General features: G+C 37.0%; 1 protein-coding gene across 3 annotated transcripts in view; it reads right to left on the bottom strand.

The window, feature by feature from the left end:
• Positions 1 to 637: 637 nt before the first annotated feature.
• The window catches only part of FLVCR1 (FLVCR choline and heme transporter 1), a 43,216-nt gene continuing 26,047 nt past the window's right edge, over positions 638 to 17,806 (bottom strand). Inside the window, exons 5-12 of one of the 3 annotated variants that reach the window (XM_082471596.1) lie at positions 17,707 to 17,774; positions 16,901 to 17,004; positions 9,750 to 9,860; positions 9,047 to 9,152; positions 8,714 to 8,825; positions 3,713 to 3,780; positions 3,471 to 3,546; positions 638 to 3,047 (exon numbers count right to left, since the gene is read on the bottom strand). In XM_082471596.1, the coding sequence (XP_082327722.1) occupies positions 3,472 to 3,546; positions 3,713 to 3,780; positions 8,714 to 8,825; positions 9,047 to 9,152; positions 9,750 to 9,860; positions 16,901 to 17,004; positions 17,707 to 17,774 (644 nt within the window). In that variant the 3' untranslated portion in view covers positions 638 to 3,047; position 3,471. Of the gene's footprint in view, positions 3,547 to 3,712; positions 3,781 to 8,713; positions 8,826 to 9,046; positions 9,153 to 9,749; positions 9,861 to 16,900; positions 17,005 to 17,706; positions 17,775 to 17,806 lie in introns of all 3 variants that reach the window. The other 2 variants (XM_082471598.1, XM_082471597.1) reach the window with 2 other exon arrangements.

Here is a 17,806-nt window from a genome sequence, read left to right as displayed (position 1 = left end):
AGGCACATGCTACCAGGAGAAAAAGGCAGAGAACAGTCTGGAGCTTAGATGTAGTGTCCATGATGGCTCATGGCGGGCCGCCCATCTGGCCAATGAGAGGCAGGCACCAAAGTAAGGGGAAGAGATTGAGCCCTGGCTACTTTGCTGGTTCAGCCCTGACCCTGATCTGTACCCTGACCCTGGTGGGCTTTGTTACCTTGTACAGTAAGTCCCCTCCATACGAACCTTCAAGTTGCGAACTTTCAAAGATGCGAACGTGCATTTGCATGTCCAATCACGTGCTTTTGTATATCTTACTGTACAGTACTATATAGAGTACAGTAGTATAGCATATTTATTTCAAGCCTAGTATGTCTGGAAGCAAGCGTGAAAGCAGCAGGGATGTAGCTGGTACTACCGCTAAGAAGTGCCAAGCAATAACAATGGAAACAAAAGTGAAAATTACTTTGTTGGACTTACAAACAAATTGGACTTAGGGATGCGCTCTTGGAACAGAACTGGTTCATACGTAGGGGACTTACTGTATTCCACAAACCACCTCTCTCCCTTGGCCCATTCTGAAATGTTATAATCCCTTTCCATTCCCCATGTGTACTAAAACATCAGAACTTAAAAAAAAAAAAAAAGCCACACAAAATTAACCTTAAAAAAATAAATTTATCTCGTCTGAAATAACTGAAGAACAAGCATACAGCTAAATAGTACAAAGAGCAAAAATTAGAACATGAAAAATGACTTAAGACAGACAGGCATTCTTCTGGCAGTACTCTATGTTTACACATATTTTTAAAACACATTTTTAAAGACATTTCTCCAACATTCACAAAAGGCAAAAGCTATATTTGCAACATTTATAAATACAAGAGCTTTTGAAAGCATCCAGTTTCTTTCTAAAATCACTTGATTAAAATTTACACAAGTGATAGTCACCAACTCCATATTCCAAAGATACGACATAGAATTACATGACATTCTTGTTTGATATATTACAGACAAATTTAATTCAAAATACAGAAAAATTATCAATTCATTTTGTGTTTTGTCACATCATATTTCATTCTTTTTCTAATCAACAAGGAAAAATACACATGACATATATGTATATATGCTTTTCAGAAATAAAATATTCCAACTTTTATCTGTAATTTGTTCAAACCTCAGGAACTTGACAAGTACATGATTATTTGAAATAACATTGACAGTTTAAAAGTAAAAACAATTATTTAGAGGAGGGACGTTAAAATATATTTTTGGCCATAAATTCTGTGATGTAAATATCTAAGGAAGTTAATGATTCAGCATATTCTGCCTGAGCTATCACCAACTGAACAAAAAGCATAAAAGCAGATTTGATTTTATTTTTTAAAAATTTTGTCATGCATTTTTTTTAATTAATTTATTTTTGGCTGCGTTAGGTCTTCGTTGCTGTGTGAGGGCTTTCTCTAGTTGTGGTGAGAGGGGGCTACTCTTCATTGTGGTGCACAGACTTCTCATTGTGGTGGCTTCTCTTGTTGCAGACACAGGCTCTAGGTGCATGGGTTTCAGTAGTTGTGGCTCGCGGGCTCAGTAGTTGCAGCTTGCGGGCTCTAGAGCAGAGGCTCAGTAGTTGTGGCGCACGGGCTTAGATGCTCTGCAGGATGTGGGATCTTCCCGGACCAGGGCTTGAACCCGTGTCCCCTGCCTTGGCAGGCAGATTCTTAAACACTGCGCCACCAGGGGTGTTCTAAAAACAGATTTTAAGTTCCCTGTATCTACAAGGTAACAACCACAGTTGCTTATTCAACTGTCCAGGTAATTTTTCTCCAGCTAGATTTAAGTTCCTGTGGTAAAATGATTTGGTCTATCCCCCGATGAGTGCATTTAAAATTCAAAAAAGATCTCTGAGATCAAATTTTACACATTCATTATACGGATGAGGAAAGTGCTGCCTGATTTACAGGGAAGCTAGAAACAGAACCAGGACATAGACCTGAAGTTCCTGATTCCCAGCTAAGTTCTTCTGGTAACACGTTCTCCAGGGTAAGATTCCACATAATTTACTGTCGTTTGGTTACAGACAATGTTATCATTTCAGTATAAAGCGATGCATATAGTACACCCAAATCAGAACTGCTAATTCACTTCAAGGATATTCAAGGGAATACCTGATTGGCTTTTTGTGTTTATGTGGACATAATATAAATATTACGGCTGTTTAAATGCCATTACTCTAAAGATATTCCCTATCCGCTTAGAGAGCCAGGACATGAACAACACTGAGATTCTCACTGTAAACAAAACGCAGTGGTAGGCACTGTGGAAATGCATTTGGTCCTATTCTCCTTACCCTGAGCATGTAGAAGAGCAGACTGTCCCGGCAGTTCGGAGCCTATGCACATTCTGTGGTGAAGCAAAAAGCCCACTCCCCCAACACGCGGAGGGGGCGCAGACCTGGGCAAAGGACTCCTCAAAGAATGATACAGACTCCATAAAGAATGATTTGCTGAATTAGAACAGACAGCATCTCAAGAGGTCTCCACTAAATGGGAATACCTAGGCTACCTGAAGTTATTACAGATTTCCTTATCTCAGGAATCTTCAAGGCAAAAGTATAAGGTGTGATACAAAAAATCATGAAAAAGCCAGTAACACATAGGATGACACTTTCTTACTAGAAAGTTATATATTGAAGAAAAAAAAGAGTAAAAAAAGGTAGTGGATACAAAACTACTCTATATCAAGTTGGAGTGAAAAATATAGTGTTAGCATTCTTATGATGAATGGGAAGGCAGCACAAATAAGAACTCAAGGTAATGAGTCTGTGTCTGGGCTACTTCGCTTAATGAGAACATATGCCTAAGACCAAAGTTATGGGTTCCGTCTGCACACCGGAAAGTTTTTATGGCCACTGACAGTACCTGTTACAAAGCATTTTCTAACAAGAATGTAAGAAATGGGAAAAATCTTAAGAGGTCATATGGAAGTCTCATCCCAATAGTGTCATTTGGTGGGTTAGAAGTGTCATATTCGTAGACTGTATTCACACTGAGGGGGCTTGGACAGCTGGTCTGAACAATGGAAAGGGAGATAATTAGGAATACATTGTACACTTGGTTCCATTGGATAGTTTTATATAAACAAATTGCATGTACGCCTATGTGACTTGAAGGGATTGGACCTCCATATTATCATTTTAGAAAGCCTTCTAAGCTTCCATTTTCTACAAAAAGAACATTTACTTTTGAAAACCAAATGTCAAGAAGCTTACTTTTAGGTCAATAATATAAGATGGGACACTCATTAGATAAATGGTAGTGTTAAAATGATGTAAACAAAAGTATTTTAAGCAAAATATTGCTTAAATTAACAAGTAAGAACAGTACCTGCATACAGGAGTCATACAATAATTTTCAAGTAAGTGTCCGTTACCCACAACCTATGAACTAAGCTTTATTACTCAATTATCACATGATATTAACTTTTCCTTTCACCTCAAATTGCTGATTCTGATTGCTTGGACATCAGAATTGTTTTTGATTCTTCATCTGTGGGGCTATCAACTGGTACCTGTAGAAAGAATAATAGGATAAAAAATTTACAGTATGTATCTGGCATATGCCATTATGACAGATCCACAGGAATAAAAAAAAACAGCTGATGGGGTAGATGGGTTTATACTCACTCTATGCACACATTTCTCAATAGTATAATCATAAAAATATTCACTACTTACAGCTTTAATATCGCCATTTGTAATTCCTTTATTTATATTGTGTCTTTTCAGATCGGACTTGATTAATGCTGCAAACAGAGAAGCATCAATGGAGTTACCGTAGAGTATGTATAAATATACTTTTTTCTAAGCAGTACAAAATCTTTTTTGATACTGTCAAATTTAGCACTCTACAGTACCATAATATTCCATAACATTCTTGTAGCCTGAAAAAATAATAGTATCTCTCTAAGCCATTAACTTAATTAGCAAGTCATTCATTAGTGAACAAATACAGGATGCTAAGAACCAAGACACAAAGATGAAAAGCACCATTCTTTCCCTAAAGGACACTCCAGTCTAGAGAAACACTGACATGCAAACAATTATAACACTGCATAACAACTCCAATAATGCAGGCATGCACAGCGTGTAGCGGAAGTGTGGGGAAAAAAATGCCTGTGTCAGAAGGAAATCAGGAAAGGCTTACCAGAGGAGATATGTTTGAATTGAAACTTGAAAAATGAGTTGGAACTTGCAAGCAGATAAGAGGAGAGGGGAAGGCGTTCTAGGCAGGCGGAAACCAGTACATGCCAAGAGACCAGGACAGGAAGAGTACAGTCTATTCTTGGCACTAGAGGTAGTTTGGAATCACTGGAACATCAAGTACAAGAGGCAGGTGGCAAGATGGGAGGCTGGGTTGGCAGGATGACATTGCGTCTGAGTAGGGGAGGACGTGATCAGGTCTGTGCGTTAGGGAGCTCAGTCTGGCAGCTGTGCGGGGGATGTCATCAGCAACAAGGCTAGAGGCAGGAAGGCCAGTCAAGAGGCTTTCATCCTGCTGAGAGGTGGTAAGGCCTGCATGTGTGAGAAATGGTGATATAGGGGCAGGTTTCAGAGATATTTTAGAATCGAACCAATAAGACTCAGTGGTTTGAGGGACTTCCCTGGTGGTCCAGTGGTAAAGAATCCGCCTTCCTTTGTAAAGCAATTATACTCCAATAAAGATGTTTAAAAAAAAAAAAAAAGAATCCACCTTCCAATGCAGGGGACGCTGGTTCGATCCCTGGTCGGGGAACTAAGATCCCACATGCCGCGGGGCAACTAAGCCCGCGTGCCAGAACTACTAAGCGCATGCGCCTCAACGAGAGAGCCCGCGTGCCGCAAACTACAGAACCCACATGCTCTGGAGCCTGTGCGCCACAACTAGAGAAGAGAAAACCCGCACGCCACAACTAGGGAGAAGCCCAGCACTGCAATGAAGAGCCTGCACGCCTCAGCGAAAGCCCCGCGTGCCTCAACTAAGACCCAACGCAGCCCAAAAATAAATAAATAATAGTTTTTAAAAAAGACTCAGTGGTTTGATAGGATATGAAAAATGGGGATTAGGGAGGGGGACGTGGGTGACTTGCTTGGGCAACTGAATGGATGGAGGTCCTAGTTAATGAAACTGAAAATACAAGACGAATTGGTGTGATTGGGAAGGTGGTGAGTTCAGTTCTGGACAGGTTGAGTATAAAATCCCATGGGACATCCAGGTCCAGAGATAAATAGATGATTAGACATATTGGTCTGAAATGTAAAAGCGATCAGGGTCTGGAGGTACAGATTAATGTGGTAGTTAAGGCCATAGACTGCACAAAGAGAATGTAAAACAAGAAAAGATAAAAGTTTGTGGGTAGTTAAGTAATCTAATCAGTCATAAAGCAAAGTCTGAAAGGTGAAAGTAAAATCAGTCTTAAAAATTAGACTAATGCTTCTTTAGAAATCCACACTGCCCCTTATAATTCTGTTCCATCACTGATACCAATATTTTAGAAATTCAGATATTTACGCTGAACTAATTGGATATATGTAAAATGGCCCTTCTGAATGCATTTAAATGATTTTAAAGTGATGTTGTGTAACAAGCTCATATTTACAAGCAGCTTGACATTAAAACATCATGCTTTAAATTGCAGCAATGATCGATATCGGCTGATCCGCTCGACATTGTTGTACAATCCACCAAATCAAAGAGGCTACTCATTTTTTATAGGGGGAAACTGTGGCTTTCTTTACCATTAATATTAATCATAGAATTTAGAAACACTGTGAAGTGTTTAGAAACACTTTTTTCAATGGACATAAATGGGCTAAGGAGCATATATAATAGACTTAACAGAGAGCTGTCAATACTGGAAAAGCAGAATGCACTGCATTTAAATGGTAATTCCCCTGTCAAAACAAGACCTGCCGGGCTTCCCTGGTGGTGCAGTGGTTGGGAATCTGCCTGCCAATGCAGGGGACACGGGTTCGAGCCCTGGTCTGGGAGGATCCTACATGCCGTGGAGCAACTGAGCCCGTGAGCCACAACTACTGAGCCTGCGCGTCTGGAGCCTGTGCTCCACAATGGGAGAGGCCGCGACAGTGAGAGGCCCGCGCACTGCAATGAAGAGTGGCCCCTGCTCGCCGCAACTGGAGAAGGCCCTCGCACAGAAACGAAGACCCAACACAGCCAAAAATAAAAATATATAAAATAAATAAATTAATTAAAGAAACGTTTAAAAAAAAACAAAAAAACAAACAAAAATACAAGACCTGCCAACAATTCTCAAAAAATGTAAAAAGAAAAGGTACCACTTTCACCACACCTCAGGAATTTCCCAGCCTTCTCTCCTCTGTCTAAACAAATAACTACTCGATATAATTCCATCACCTCTCTCCAGTAAAATATTCAACATATGAGAGACATTAATTAGCATTTTTAGGTGGCAAAAGTATCAATGTAAAACTAATTTTAAAGATCTTTTTTTCACTTCTTAATTAATTTTCTGTACTTCACCTGTTTGAATTAACATTTATGAATCTTACTATAAGATAATGTGAAAAGAGAACACAAAACTGTTCCCTTTTTTGGTGCAACAGAAACACTCTATTTGATAGCTAGGTGTTACTTCCCTGGAAATTAAGAACAAATATGGAATTATTTATGACAGATCAGTAGTTAAGACAGTTAATGTATTAAATTACATACTTTCAGTTAGAAAACATTCAGTTTTGTACGCTTTGTTTTACTAACTGAAGAGAATAAGAGGAAAACACTTCCATGGTAGGATGTTTTTCTTTGACGAAATGGTACACTTAGTCCCTTTGAGTGTAATGAATGAATGATAGTGACCTTAGGTGGCTGTGTATTTCCAAAATAAGTGCTTATCACTGGTAAGCACTTATCATATTGGGGGTTTCAAAAAGAATGATCAGGTATTCAACGAATATAAAAAGAAGCCTTGATTCATATCTTTCTGTTAGAGTCTATCCTTGAATCAAGCTATAGCAGATCAAAAAAATAATCCCTCTTCAAGTCTCCATGGCTTCTGTCTCTCATGTTGACAAGGGGACTCAGAAAGAAATTAACAAAGCGAAATAACAGTTAAGGCCAACATGGGCCTGGAAGCACTACTGGATATAAATCTTGCTTTTTTTTTTTTTTTTGGCCACGCCCCACAGCTTGCGGGATCTGTGTTCCCTAACCAGAGATTGAACCCGGGCCCCGGCAGTGAAAGCTCAGAGTCCTAACCACTGGACTGCCAGGGAATTCCCTATAAATCTTGCTTCGAAATTCATCCTTACACACTTGTGCCTGGACAAACTATGGATAAAAGTTCTTTTACATGCTCTTTTTCTGGAGATTGGGCACTATTCTCTTTCCTGCCCATGTCTATTCTGACTAGACCTAAGAACTGGCAAATAATTCCACACTCTATTTCCACCACCACCATTTGACTTCTTCCCATGGTTACCACATTATAATAACAGCCTGGGACTTCCCTGGTGGTCCAGTGGTTAAGACTTCGCCTTCCAATGCAAGGGGTGCGGGTTCGATCCCTGGTTGGGGAGCTAAGATCCCACATGCCTCGCAGCCAAAAAACCAAAACATAAAACAGAAACAAAAATTCAATAAAGACTTTAAAAATGGTCCACATCAAAAAAATCTTAAGGGGACTTCCCTGGAAGTCCAGTGGTTGAGAATCTGCCTTCCAATGCAGGGAACATGAGTTTGATCCCTGGTCAGGGAACTAAGATCCCACATGCCACAGGGCAACTAAGTCCATGTGCCGCAACTACTGAGCACACAAGCCACGGGCCACAACTAGAGAGAAGCCCATGTGCTGCAACAAAGAGCCTGCACGCCACAGCGGAGGATCCCACATGCCGCAACTAAGACCCGATGCAGCCAAAAAACAAACAAACAAACAAAAAATCTTAAAAAAAAAAAAAGCAGCCTATGTGATACACGATCAGGCATGTCCTAGGTGCCAGACACTATACTAGGAGCTTTTCATCAACCATCTCAGTTAATCTTCACAGCAACCCCCTAAGGCAGGCTTTTGTTGTTGTTGTTGTTTATTTTTTATTCGTTGCTCTACGGATTACACTGTGCATCTTTAATTTATCACAATCTTCTTAGACTTTATATAGAATTACTTCAAGAAAGATGTAGAAATCTTGCAATAGTATAGTTGCATTTCCCCCTTTCTTTTTGCTATTTTTACCATATTTATATTACATCTATATACATTTTTTTGAGATACAATTCACATACCATAACATTTACCCCTTTAATGTATACAATTCAGTGTTTTTAAAATTATATTCAAAAAATTGTATAACCATCATAAAGCAGGCTTTTAATACCCTATTATATAAATGAGAAAGAGAGGATGTGAGAGGTTGAGTAACTTTTCAAAGTCACACAGTTACTGAGCAGCAGAATCGGAACTTGAGGCCAGGTCTGTCCATTCCAGGCCTTTACTGACACTTGTTACAATGGTTTTGTTTTCTATGCATAGCAATTGCGTTGAATTTGAAACCTGAAAAATGAATTCATAGATTCATATCCTTGAAGGGAAACAATAATATCCTGCTTTTTATCTAATTTTTTTCTTGAGTTCTGTCAAGCCTTGAGAAGCAACATAAATGAAAATTAAATATAAAGAGGACATGACACGAGTACTTTGGCAGGCAAATTCCCTAATTTACCTGTTAAAATGATGCCTACAAACATCCAAACACAGAGGAAAACGTTCCCTGTCCTAGGACCATAGTCTGATGTGAGCTTTCCTTGCGCCAACGTGAATAAAATTCCAAATATCTACAATAAAGTAAGAGAAATATTTTTATTGTTTGCTTCTTTAAAACAAATATAATGTTTTCCCCAGAACTTTTCTTAACTATTTTATTCATATGATTTGGCTTCTAGAAACATGCATTGAAAGGTGGAATTTTTAAAACAAAAGCTATGGTCAAACTCATTACCCACTAGACTATTTGGTAAACTAACGGTCTCAGATTTAAGAGAAATCAGAGGTTTACCTGTGCAGCAGCATTAAGAAGACCAGATGAAGTACCTTCAGACTCAGGGTAAGTGATTTCAACAGCAAATTCAAAACCCAAGGGGAGGTAACCAGTCATGAAGAAACTAAGAAAATAAATCCAAAATCACAGAAAGAATCATTAAAAGGACAATATCACATATTGATGCAATTGCTTAACTTCTCAGACCTATTCTAATTATCAAGTAAGTGAATGTTTTGAGGTTGGTATGTGAAGGGAAGGCACTATTATGATTCACCAATTAACCCAAGGACATGAGAACTGAGACGCAAAACCATGAACTAGGAAGCAAAACAATTTCTAATTTTTTTTCCTGAGAAAAATTTACCCCTAGTTTTCTAAGTCAGTTGTCTTTCTAGCCAAGTAAAGTTACTTGGATTAAGTAAGGCGTATCCATTTTTCACAGATAGTATAGCAAAAAAATAATTTTAAGCTAATTTTTTATAGTTGTAAAGAATTACACATTGACGTGCACGAGACAGATCTTTTAAAGTTTAAAATATTAAAGAACTTTTGAGCAATTATACTGCAATAAAGACGTTAAAAAAATAAAAATAAAAAAATAATAAATAAAATATTAAAGAACTTTTGGATGAACTTAAAAAAATTAAAACCCACAGTAGTTATACTTCAGAATTATAACAGCATGCTATCATTCCTCCTAAACACATGTGATGCTTACCCAAGCAACCCTCCAGTGACAAACACGATGATAATGTGTCCAAGGTTTAGTGTGAAAGTAAATATAACCATTCCAACAAAAGACAAAATGTAAACTGTCAAAGTAGTATGTCTAAAACAAAAACAACAAAATTGTTAGTATTTTGTCTGATTTTCTTAGGCACATAAAAATCATGTCTGGCTATGCTCTGTCCATACAATAATAAATTCTTCAGATTTCAAGATTAACCCCTTCTTATCTATGGAAAATGTTTCCACCAAGGCATGGACTTGAAAGATTAAATTTAAGTTTCAACAGCAACAGACAACAAAACTCACATCATATCCAATGCTCAGACAAGAAGGAAAACTCATAAGGATAAAATCATTTTTGTGCCACCAAATGGGATAGTTCCCTATCCGTATTTCAAGATACAGATCAAATTCCGCCTCTTCCAAAATGCTTTTCCTAACCACTGCAGCTTACAAGATTCTCCTTTCTTCCAAACTCCCTAATCATTTTCTATCTAAATAATTGGCACTTGACATCTATTTTAGTCTGTTATATTATTATTTAACTTTACATATGTGAACACCTTATTTTTCCCAATTAGACTGCAAAGGTCCTAAGGACAGGGATCAAATATTACTTCCCACAATTCTTAGCTAAGAGTGATGCACATAACAGGAACTTGGTGAGTGAATGGCAGTTATCCTGAGAAGAAAGCCAGGGCAACAAAGAACACTTCTATGCCAATTCAGTTTCCTAATTATAAAATGGACCAAAGACTATTAATAAATGTAAATCCTTTACACATGCTCCCTTCATCTACAAACTTAATGGGTTTTACTCTAAGCTACCATTACGTAATAATGAAGCCACAGTAAGTGCTGTCTTAAATTACCCGAGAACTACCTTGGAGAATTTCAAGATCAGCAGTACTTTGAAAGGGTCTAGATAACGGTATCAAATATATCTGAGGCCTTGAAAGGTGCAGAGGACATAGTTCCATACTTCATTCATTCATAGTTCCATTCATTCATTTCTCCCAAACAGATGGGAAGTTTCTGTCTGTTAAGAAATGTAGCTATTCTTCTTCTTCTTCTTTTTTTTTTTTTTTTTTGAAATATAGCTATTCTTTTAAGGCCCAGTGCAAAAGATGCTGCCTCTGAAACCCCTTTCTCAGTCTCCTAGTTGGTACTACTCACTTTTTCTTTCGTATTAGCATTTTTCTGGTTCCATACAGATGTGCAATTAATATAGCATCTTCATATTATGTACTACAGTATTATAGTTAAGTGGAACTACAGTTTGGGGGCATTTTAGCCAAAAACTTTTTACCAAAAAGCCTTTTGATAGGAAAGAACAACTTTTTATTTGTTTGTTTTTAAGTTCATAACATGAGAAAAGGGCAATATAAAGTCTCTGTCAGAAGTCAAATGTTTCTCAGAAAGGGCACCTTTTAGAATAGAAATGATCCATTCTGAAGAGGTATATATGAGTATTATTACAGGGGAGGAGAGTTCATAAGGTATCCAAGTTCTCAAAGTTGAAATAAACATGACAGATAAGATAATACAGAGACTACTGTATTCAGAAGTTAAGGGAACCTAAGAGTGTCTAGAATCCAACTCTTTTAGTAATAATAACACTTTGTAAATTTCTTAAACTAAAAAGTAGACCAGAGCCTCCCATCGAGCCTCTTAGATAGCCTCAACCACCAGAGGGCAGACAGCAGAAGCAAGAAAAACTACAATCCTGCAGCCTGTGGACCAAAAACCACAGTTACAGAAAGATAGAGAAGATGAAAAGGCAGAGGGCTATGTACCAGATGAAGGAACAAGAAAAAAACCCAGAAAAACAACTAAATGAAGTGGAGATAGGCAACCTTCCAGAAAAAGAATTCAGAATAATGATAGTGAAGATGATCCAGGACCTCGGAATAAGAATGGAGGCAAAGATTGAGAAGATGCAAGAAATGATTAACAAAGACCTAGAAGAATTAAAGAACAAACAAACAGAGATGACCAATACAATAACTGAAATGAAAACTACACTAGAAGGAATCAATAGCAGAATAACTGAGGCAGAAGAACGGATAAGTGACCTGGAAGACAGAATGGTGGAATTCACTGCTGCGGAACAGACTAAAGAAAAAAGAATGAAAAGAAATGAAAACAGCCTAAGAGACCTCTGGGACAACATTAAACGCAACAACATTCGCATTATAGGGGTCCCAGAAGGAGAAGAGAGAGAGAAAGGACCTGAGAAAATATTTGAAGAGATTATAGTCGAAAACTTCCCTAACATGGGAAAGGAAATAGCCACCCAAGTCCAGGAAGCGCAGAGAGTCCCATACAGGATAAACCCAAGGAGAAACACGCCGAGACACATAGTAATCAAAGTGGCAAAAATTAAAGACAAAGAAAAATTATTGAAAGCAGCAAGGGAAAAACGACAAATAACATACAAGGGAACTCCCATAAGGTTAACAGCTGATTTCTCAGCAGAAACTCTGCAAGCCAGAAGGGAGTGGCATGATATACTTAAAGTGATGAAAGGGAAGAACCTACAACCAAGATTACTCTACCCGGCAAGGATCTCATTTAGATTTGATGGAGAAAGCAAAAGCTTTACAGACAGGCAAAAGCTAAGAGAATTCAGCACCACCAAACCAGCTCTACAACAAATGCTAAAGGAACTTCTCTAAGTGGGAAACACAAGAGAAGAAAAGGACCTACAAAAACAAACCCAAAACAATTAAGAAAATGGTCATAGGAACATACATATCGATAATTACCTTAAACGTGAATGGATTAAATGCCCCATCCAAAAGACATAGACTGGCTGAATGGATACAAAAACAGGACCCATATGTATGCTGTCTACAAGAGACCCACTTTAGACCTAGGGACACATACAGACTGAAAGTGAGGGGATGGAAAAAGATATTCCATGCAAATGGAAATCAAAAGAAAGCTGGAGTAGCTATACTCATATCAGATAAAATAGACTTTAAAATAAAGAATGTTACAAGAGACAAGGAAGGACACTACATAATGATCAAGGGATCAATCCAAGAAGAAGATATAACAATTATAAATATATATGCACCCAACATAGGAGCACCTCAATACATAAGGCAACTGCTAACAGCTATAAAAGAGGAAATCGACAGTAACACAATAATAGTGGGGGACTTTAACACCTCACTTACACCAATGGACAGATCATCCAAAATGAAAATAAATAAGGAAACAGAAGCTTTAAATGACACAATAGACCAGATAGATTTAATTGATATATATAGGACATTCCATCCAAAAACAGCAGATTACACGTTCTTCTCAAGTGCGCACGGAACATTCTCCAGGATAGATCACATCTTGGGTCACAAATCAAGCCTCAGTAAATTTAAGAAAATTGAAATCATATCAAGCATCTTTTCTGACCACAACGCTATGAGATTAGAAATGAATTACAGGGAAAAAAACGTAAAAAAGACAAACACATGGAGGCTAAACAATACGTTACTAAATAACCAAGAGATCACTGAAGAAATCAAAGAGGAAATTAAAAAATACCTAGAGACAAATGACAATGAAAACACGACGACCCAAAACCTATGGGATGCAGCAAAAGCAGTTCTAAGAGGGAAGTTTATAGCTATACAAGCCTACCTAAAGAAACAAGAAAAATCTCAAGTAAACAATCTAACCTTACACCTAAAGAAACTAGAGAAAGAAGAACAAACAAAACCCAAAGTTAGCAGAAGGAAAGAAATCATAAAGATCAGAGCAGAAATAAATGAAATAGAAACAAAGAAAACAATAGCAAAGATCAATAAAACTAAAAGTTGGTTCTTTGAGAAGATAAACAAAATTGATAAGCCATTAGCCAGACTCATCAAGAAAAAGAGGGAGAGGACTCAAATCAATAAAATCAGAAATGAAAAAGGAGAAGTTACAACAGACACCGCAGAAATACAAAGCATCCTAAGAGACTACTACAAGCAACTTTATGCCAATAAAATGGACAACCTGGAAGAAATGGACAAATTCTTAGAAAGGTATAACCTTCCAAGACTGAACCAGGAAGAAACAGAAAATATGAACAGACCAATCACAAGTAATGAAATTGAAACTGTGATTAAAAATCTTCCAACAAACAAAAGTCCAGGACCAGATGGCTTCACAGGTGAATTCTATCAAACATTTAGAGAAGAGCTAACACCCATCCTTCTCAAAGTCTTCCAAAAAATTGCAGAGGAAGGAACACTCCCAAACTCATTCTATGAGGCCACCATCACCCTGATACCAAAACCAGACAAAGACACTACAAAAAAAGAAAATTACAGACCAATATCACTGATGAATATAGATGCAAAAATCCTCAACAAAATACTAGCAAACAGAATCCAACAACACATTAAAAGGATCATACACCACGATCAAGTGGGATTTATCCCAGGGATGCAAGGATTCTTCAATATACACAAATCAATCAATGTGATGCACCATATTAAGAAATTGAAGAATAAAAACCATATGATCATCTCAATAGATGCAGAAAAAGCTTTTGACAAAATTCAACACCCATTTCTGATAAAAACTCTCCAGAAAGTGGGCATAGAGGGAACCTACCTCAACATAATAAAGGCCATATATGACAAACCCACAGCAAACATCATTCTCAATGGTGAAAAACTGAAAGCATTTCCTCTAAGATCAGGAACGAGACAAGGATGTCCACTCTCACCACTATTATTCAACATAGTTCTGGAAGTCCTAGCCACGGCAATCAGAGAAGAAAAAGAAATAAAAGGAATACAAATTGGAAAAGAAGAAGTAAAACTGTCACTGTTTGCGGATGACATGATACTATACATAGAGAATCCTAAAACTGCCACCAGAAAACTGCTAGAGCTAATTAATGAATATGGTAAAGTTGCAGGATACAAAATTAATACACAGAAATCCCTTGCATTCCTATACACTAATGATGAAAAATCTGAAAGAGAAATTATGGAAACACTCCCATTTACCATTGCAACAAAAAGAATAAAATACCTAGGAATAAACCTACCTAGGGAGACAAAAGACATGTATGCAGAAAACTATAAGACACTGATGAAAGAAATTAAAGATGATACCAACAGATGGAGAGATATACCATGTTCTTGGAATGGAAGAATCAACATTGTGAAAATGAGTATACTACCCAAAGCAATCTACAGATTGAATGCAATCCCTATCAAATTACCAATGGCATTTTTTACGGAGCTAGAACAAATCATCTTAAAATTTGTATGGAGACACAAAAGACCCCGAATAGCCAAAGCAGTCTTGAGGCAAAAAAATGGAGCTGGAGGAATCAGACTCCCTGACTTCAGACTATACTACAAAGCTACAGTAATCAAGACAATATGGTACTGGCACAAAAACAGAAACATAGATCAATGGAACAAGATAGAAAGCCCAGAGATTAACCCACGCACCTATGGTCAACTAATCTATGACAAAGGAGGCAAAGATATACAATGGAGAAAAGACAGTCTCTTCAATAAGTGGTGCTTGGAAAACTGGACAGCTACATGTAAAAGAATGAAATTAGAATACTCCCTAACACCATACACAAAAATAAACTCAAAATGGATTAGAGACCTAAATATAAGACTGGACACTATAAAACTCTTAGAGGAAAACATAGGAAGAACACTCTTTGACATAAATCACAGCAAGATCTTTTTTGATCCACCTCCTAGAGTAATGGAAATAAAAACAAAAATAAACAAGTGGGACCTAATGAAACTTCAAAGCTTTTGCACAGCAAAGGAAACCATAAACAAGACGAAAAGACAACCCTCAGAATGGGAGAAAATATTTGCAAATGAATCAACGGACAAAGGATTAATCTCCAAAATATATAAACAGCTCATTCAGCTCAATATTAAAGAAACAAACACCCCAATCCAAAAATGGGCAGAAGACCTAAGTAGACATTTCTCCGAAGAAGACATACAGACGGCCACGAAGCACATGAAAAGATGCTCAACATCACTAATTATTAGAGAAATGCAAATCAAAACTACAATGATGTATCACCTCACTCCTGTTAGAATGGGCATCATCAGAAAATCTACAAACAACAAATGCTGGCGAGGGTGTGGAGAAAAGGGAACCCTCTTGCACTGTTGGTGGGAATGTAAATTGATACAGCCACTATGGAGAACAATATGGAGGTTCCTTAAAAAACTAAAAATAGAATTACCATATGACCCAGCAATCCCACTACTGGGCATATACCCAGAGAAAACCGTAATTCAAAAAGAAACGTGCACCCGAATGTTCATTGCGGCACTATTTACAATAGCCAGGTCATGGAAGCAACCTAAATGCCCATCAACAGACGAATGGATAAAGAAGTTGTGGTATATATATACAATGGAATATTACTCAGCCATAAAAAGGAACGAAACTGAGTCATTTGTTGAGACGTGGATGGATCTAGAGACTGTCATACAGAGTGAAGTAAGTCAGAAAGAGAAAAACAAATATCGTATATTAATGCATGTATGTGGAACCTAGAAAAATGGTACAGATGAGCCAGTTTGCAGGGCAGAAGTTGAGACACAGATGTAGAGAATGGACATATGGACACCAAGGGGGGAAAACTGCGGTGGGTTGGGGATGGTGGTGTGCTGAATTGGGCGATTGGGATTGACATGTATACACTGATGTGTATAAAATTGATGCCTAATAAGAACCTGCAGTATAAAAAAACAAACAAAACAACTAATACTAAACTTTCATTGGGTTATTTGCATGGAAATATGTTAATATAAATGTTTCAGACATTACATGAAATTTCTAAAAATCTTATATTTGTATTTGTATGGAAATATGTATGGAAATATGTTAATATAAATGTTTCAGACATTACATGAAATTTCTAAAAATCTTATATGTTCTGGTATAATGTTATAAGTCATAATCCTAGTTATTACTTTAAAATGTATACCTCAGAAATAACTAATTTTCTTGTCAACTGCATTATTATGAACTTTCATCAAATCTTAAAAAAATAAAAAAATAAAAAAATAAAAAGTAAAGGTTCCTTTAAAACCAAAATACCTTAGGTTGTACACCATACATTTGCCTACTTTCACTTACTTGTATGTTTTGGTATAATCCAGCCATAAACCACAAAGAATAGAGCCCACCATTCCAGCTAATACTAGTGTTAGCCCAATCCTTCCAGCATTCACTTCTTCTCCCTTAAAATTTTTTTCAAAAGAAGTTGATCAGATACTTATAATTCAAACAGATCCTTCACATTCCAATACCTTCTCAAAGTCAATGGAAATAGCAGATAAAATTAAGCATACAATATAACATGAAGAATTCAGTACATGTGTTAAGGTGAATGCGGTAGAGGCAGGTAAAGCACATATTAAAGGACATTCTACATTAAAACAGAAAAAAAAAACCCTGATATATGGGAGAAATCAAAAAGGGAATTTTTCTTGATCCTCCATGGTTAGAAGTACAGTAATTTTTGTTAGAATTCTTAACTAATTCACAGATGTCTGAAAAGGAAGTTAAGCTGATAGCTTTTACATACTACAACTGCGTTCTCCTTTCAAAAGCAAAGAGAGATCAGAGCTTGATATTTACGTCTTTATATTTGTGTTGGTTTTCTTTTAAAGTTTGTTCTTTGTCTTTTTTCATATAACCAGTCACACTATCTCTTTTAAAAAAAATTTAAAAAAGACTGAGGTACTGTCAAAGCAATAATGACTTCTGCTTTCCATGTTGTTTTATAAACTGGATTAAATGTATTCTCAGTGAAAACAAATATAAATCTTTTAAAGCAACAAGGTCATAAATCTTTAGCCTTATGATCATGCTAACAGGAATTATATTTCTAAAGAAAAATTCTTGGCCAGGCATGCAACACAATATAGGCAGAAGCTTACCTCATAGTATGTCAGTATAATTTGATTTAATAATGTTGAGACAGAATAAAATGCTCCAGTCATGATACCTACAATAAATAAAGAGAAAACTATCAATGTA

This window comes from Balaenoptera physalus (genome assembly GCF_965194825.1).
Source record: "Balaenoptera physalus genome assembly, chromosome: 1".
Taxonomy (NCBI): domain Eukaryota; kingdom Metazoa; phylum Chordata; class Mammalia; order Artiodactyla; family Balaenopteridae; genus Balaenoptera; species Balaenoptera physalus.
This window is presented reverse-complemented; position numbering and strand designations above follow the sequence as displayed.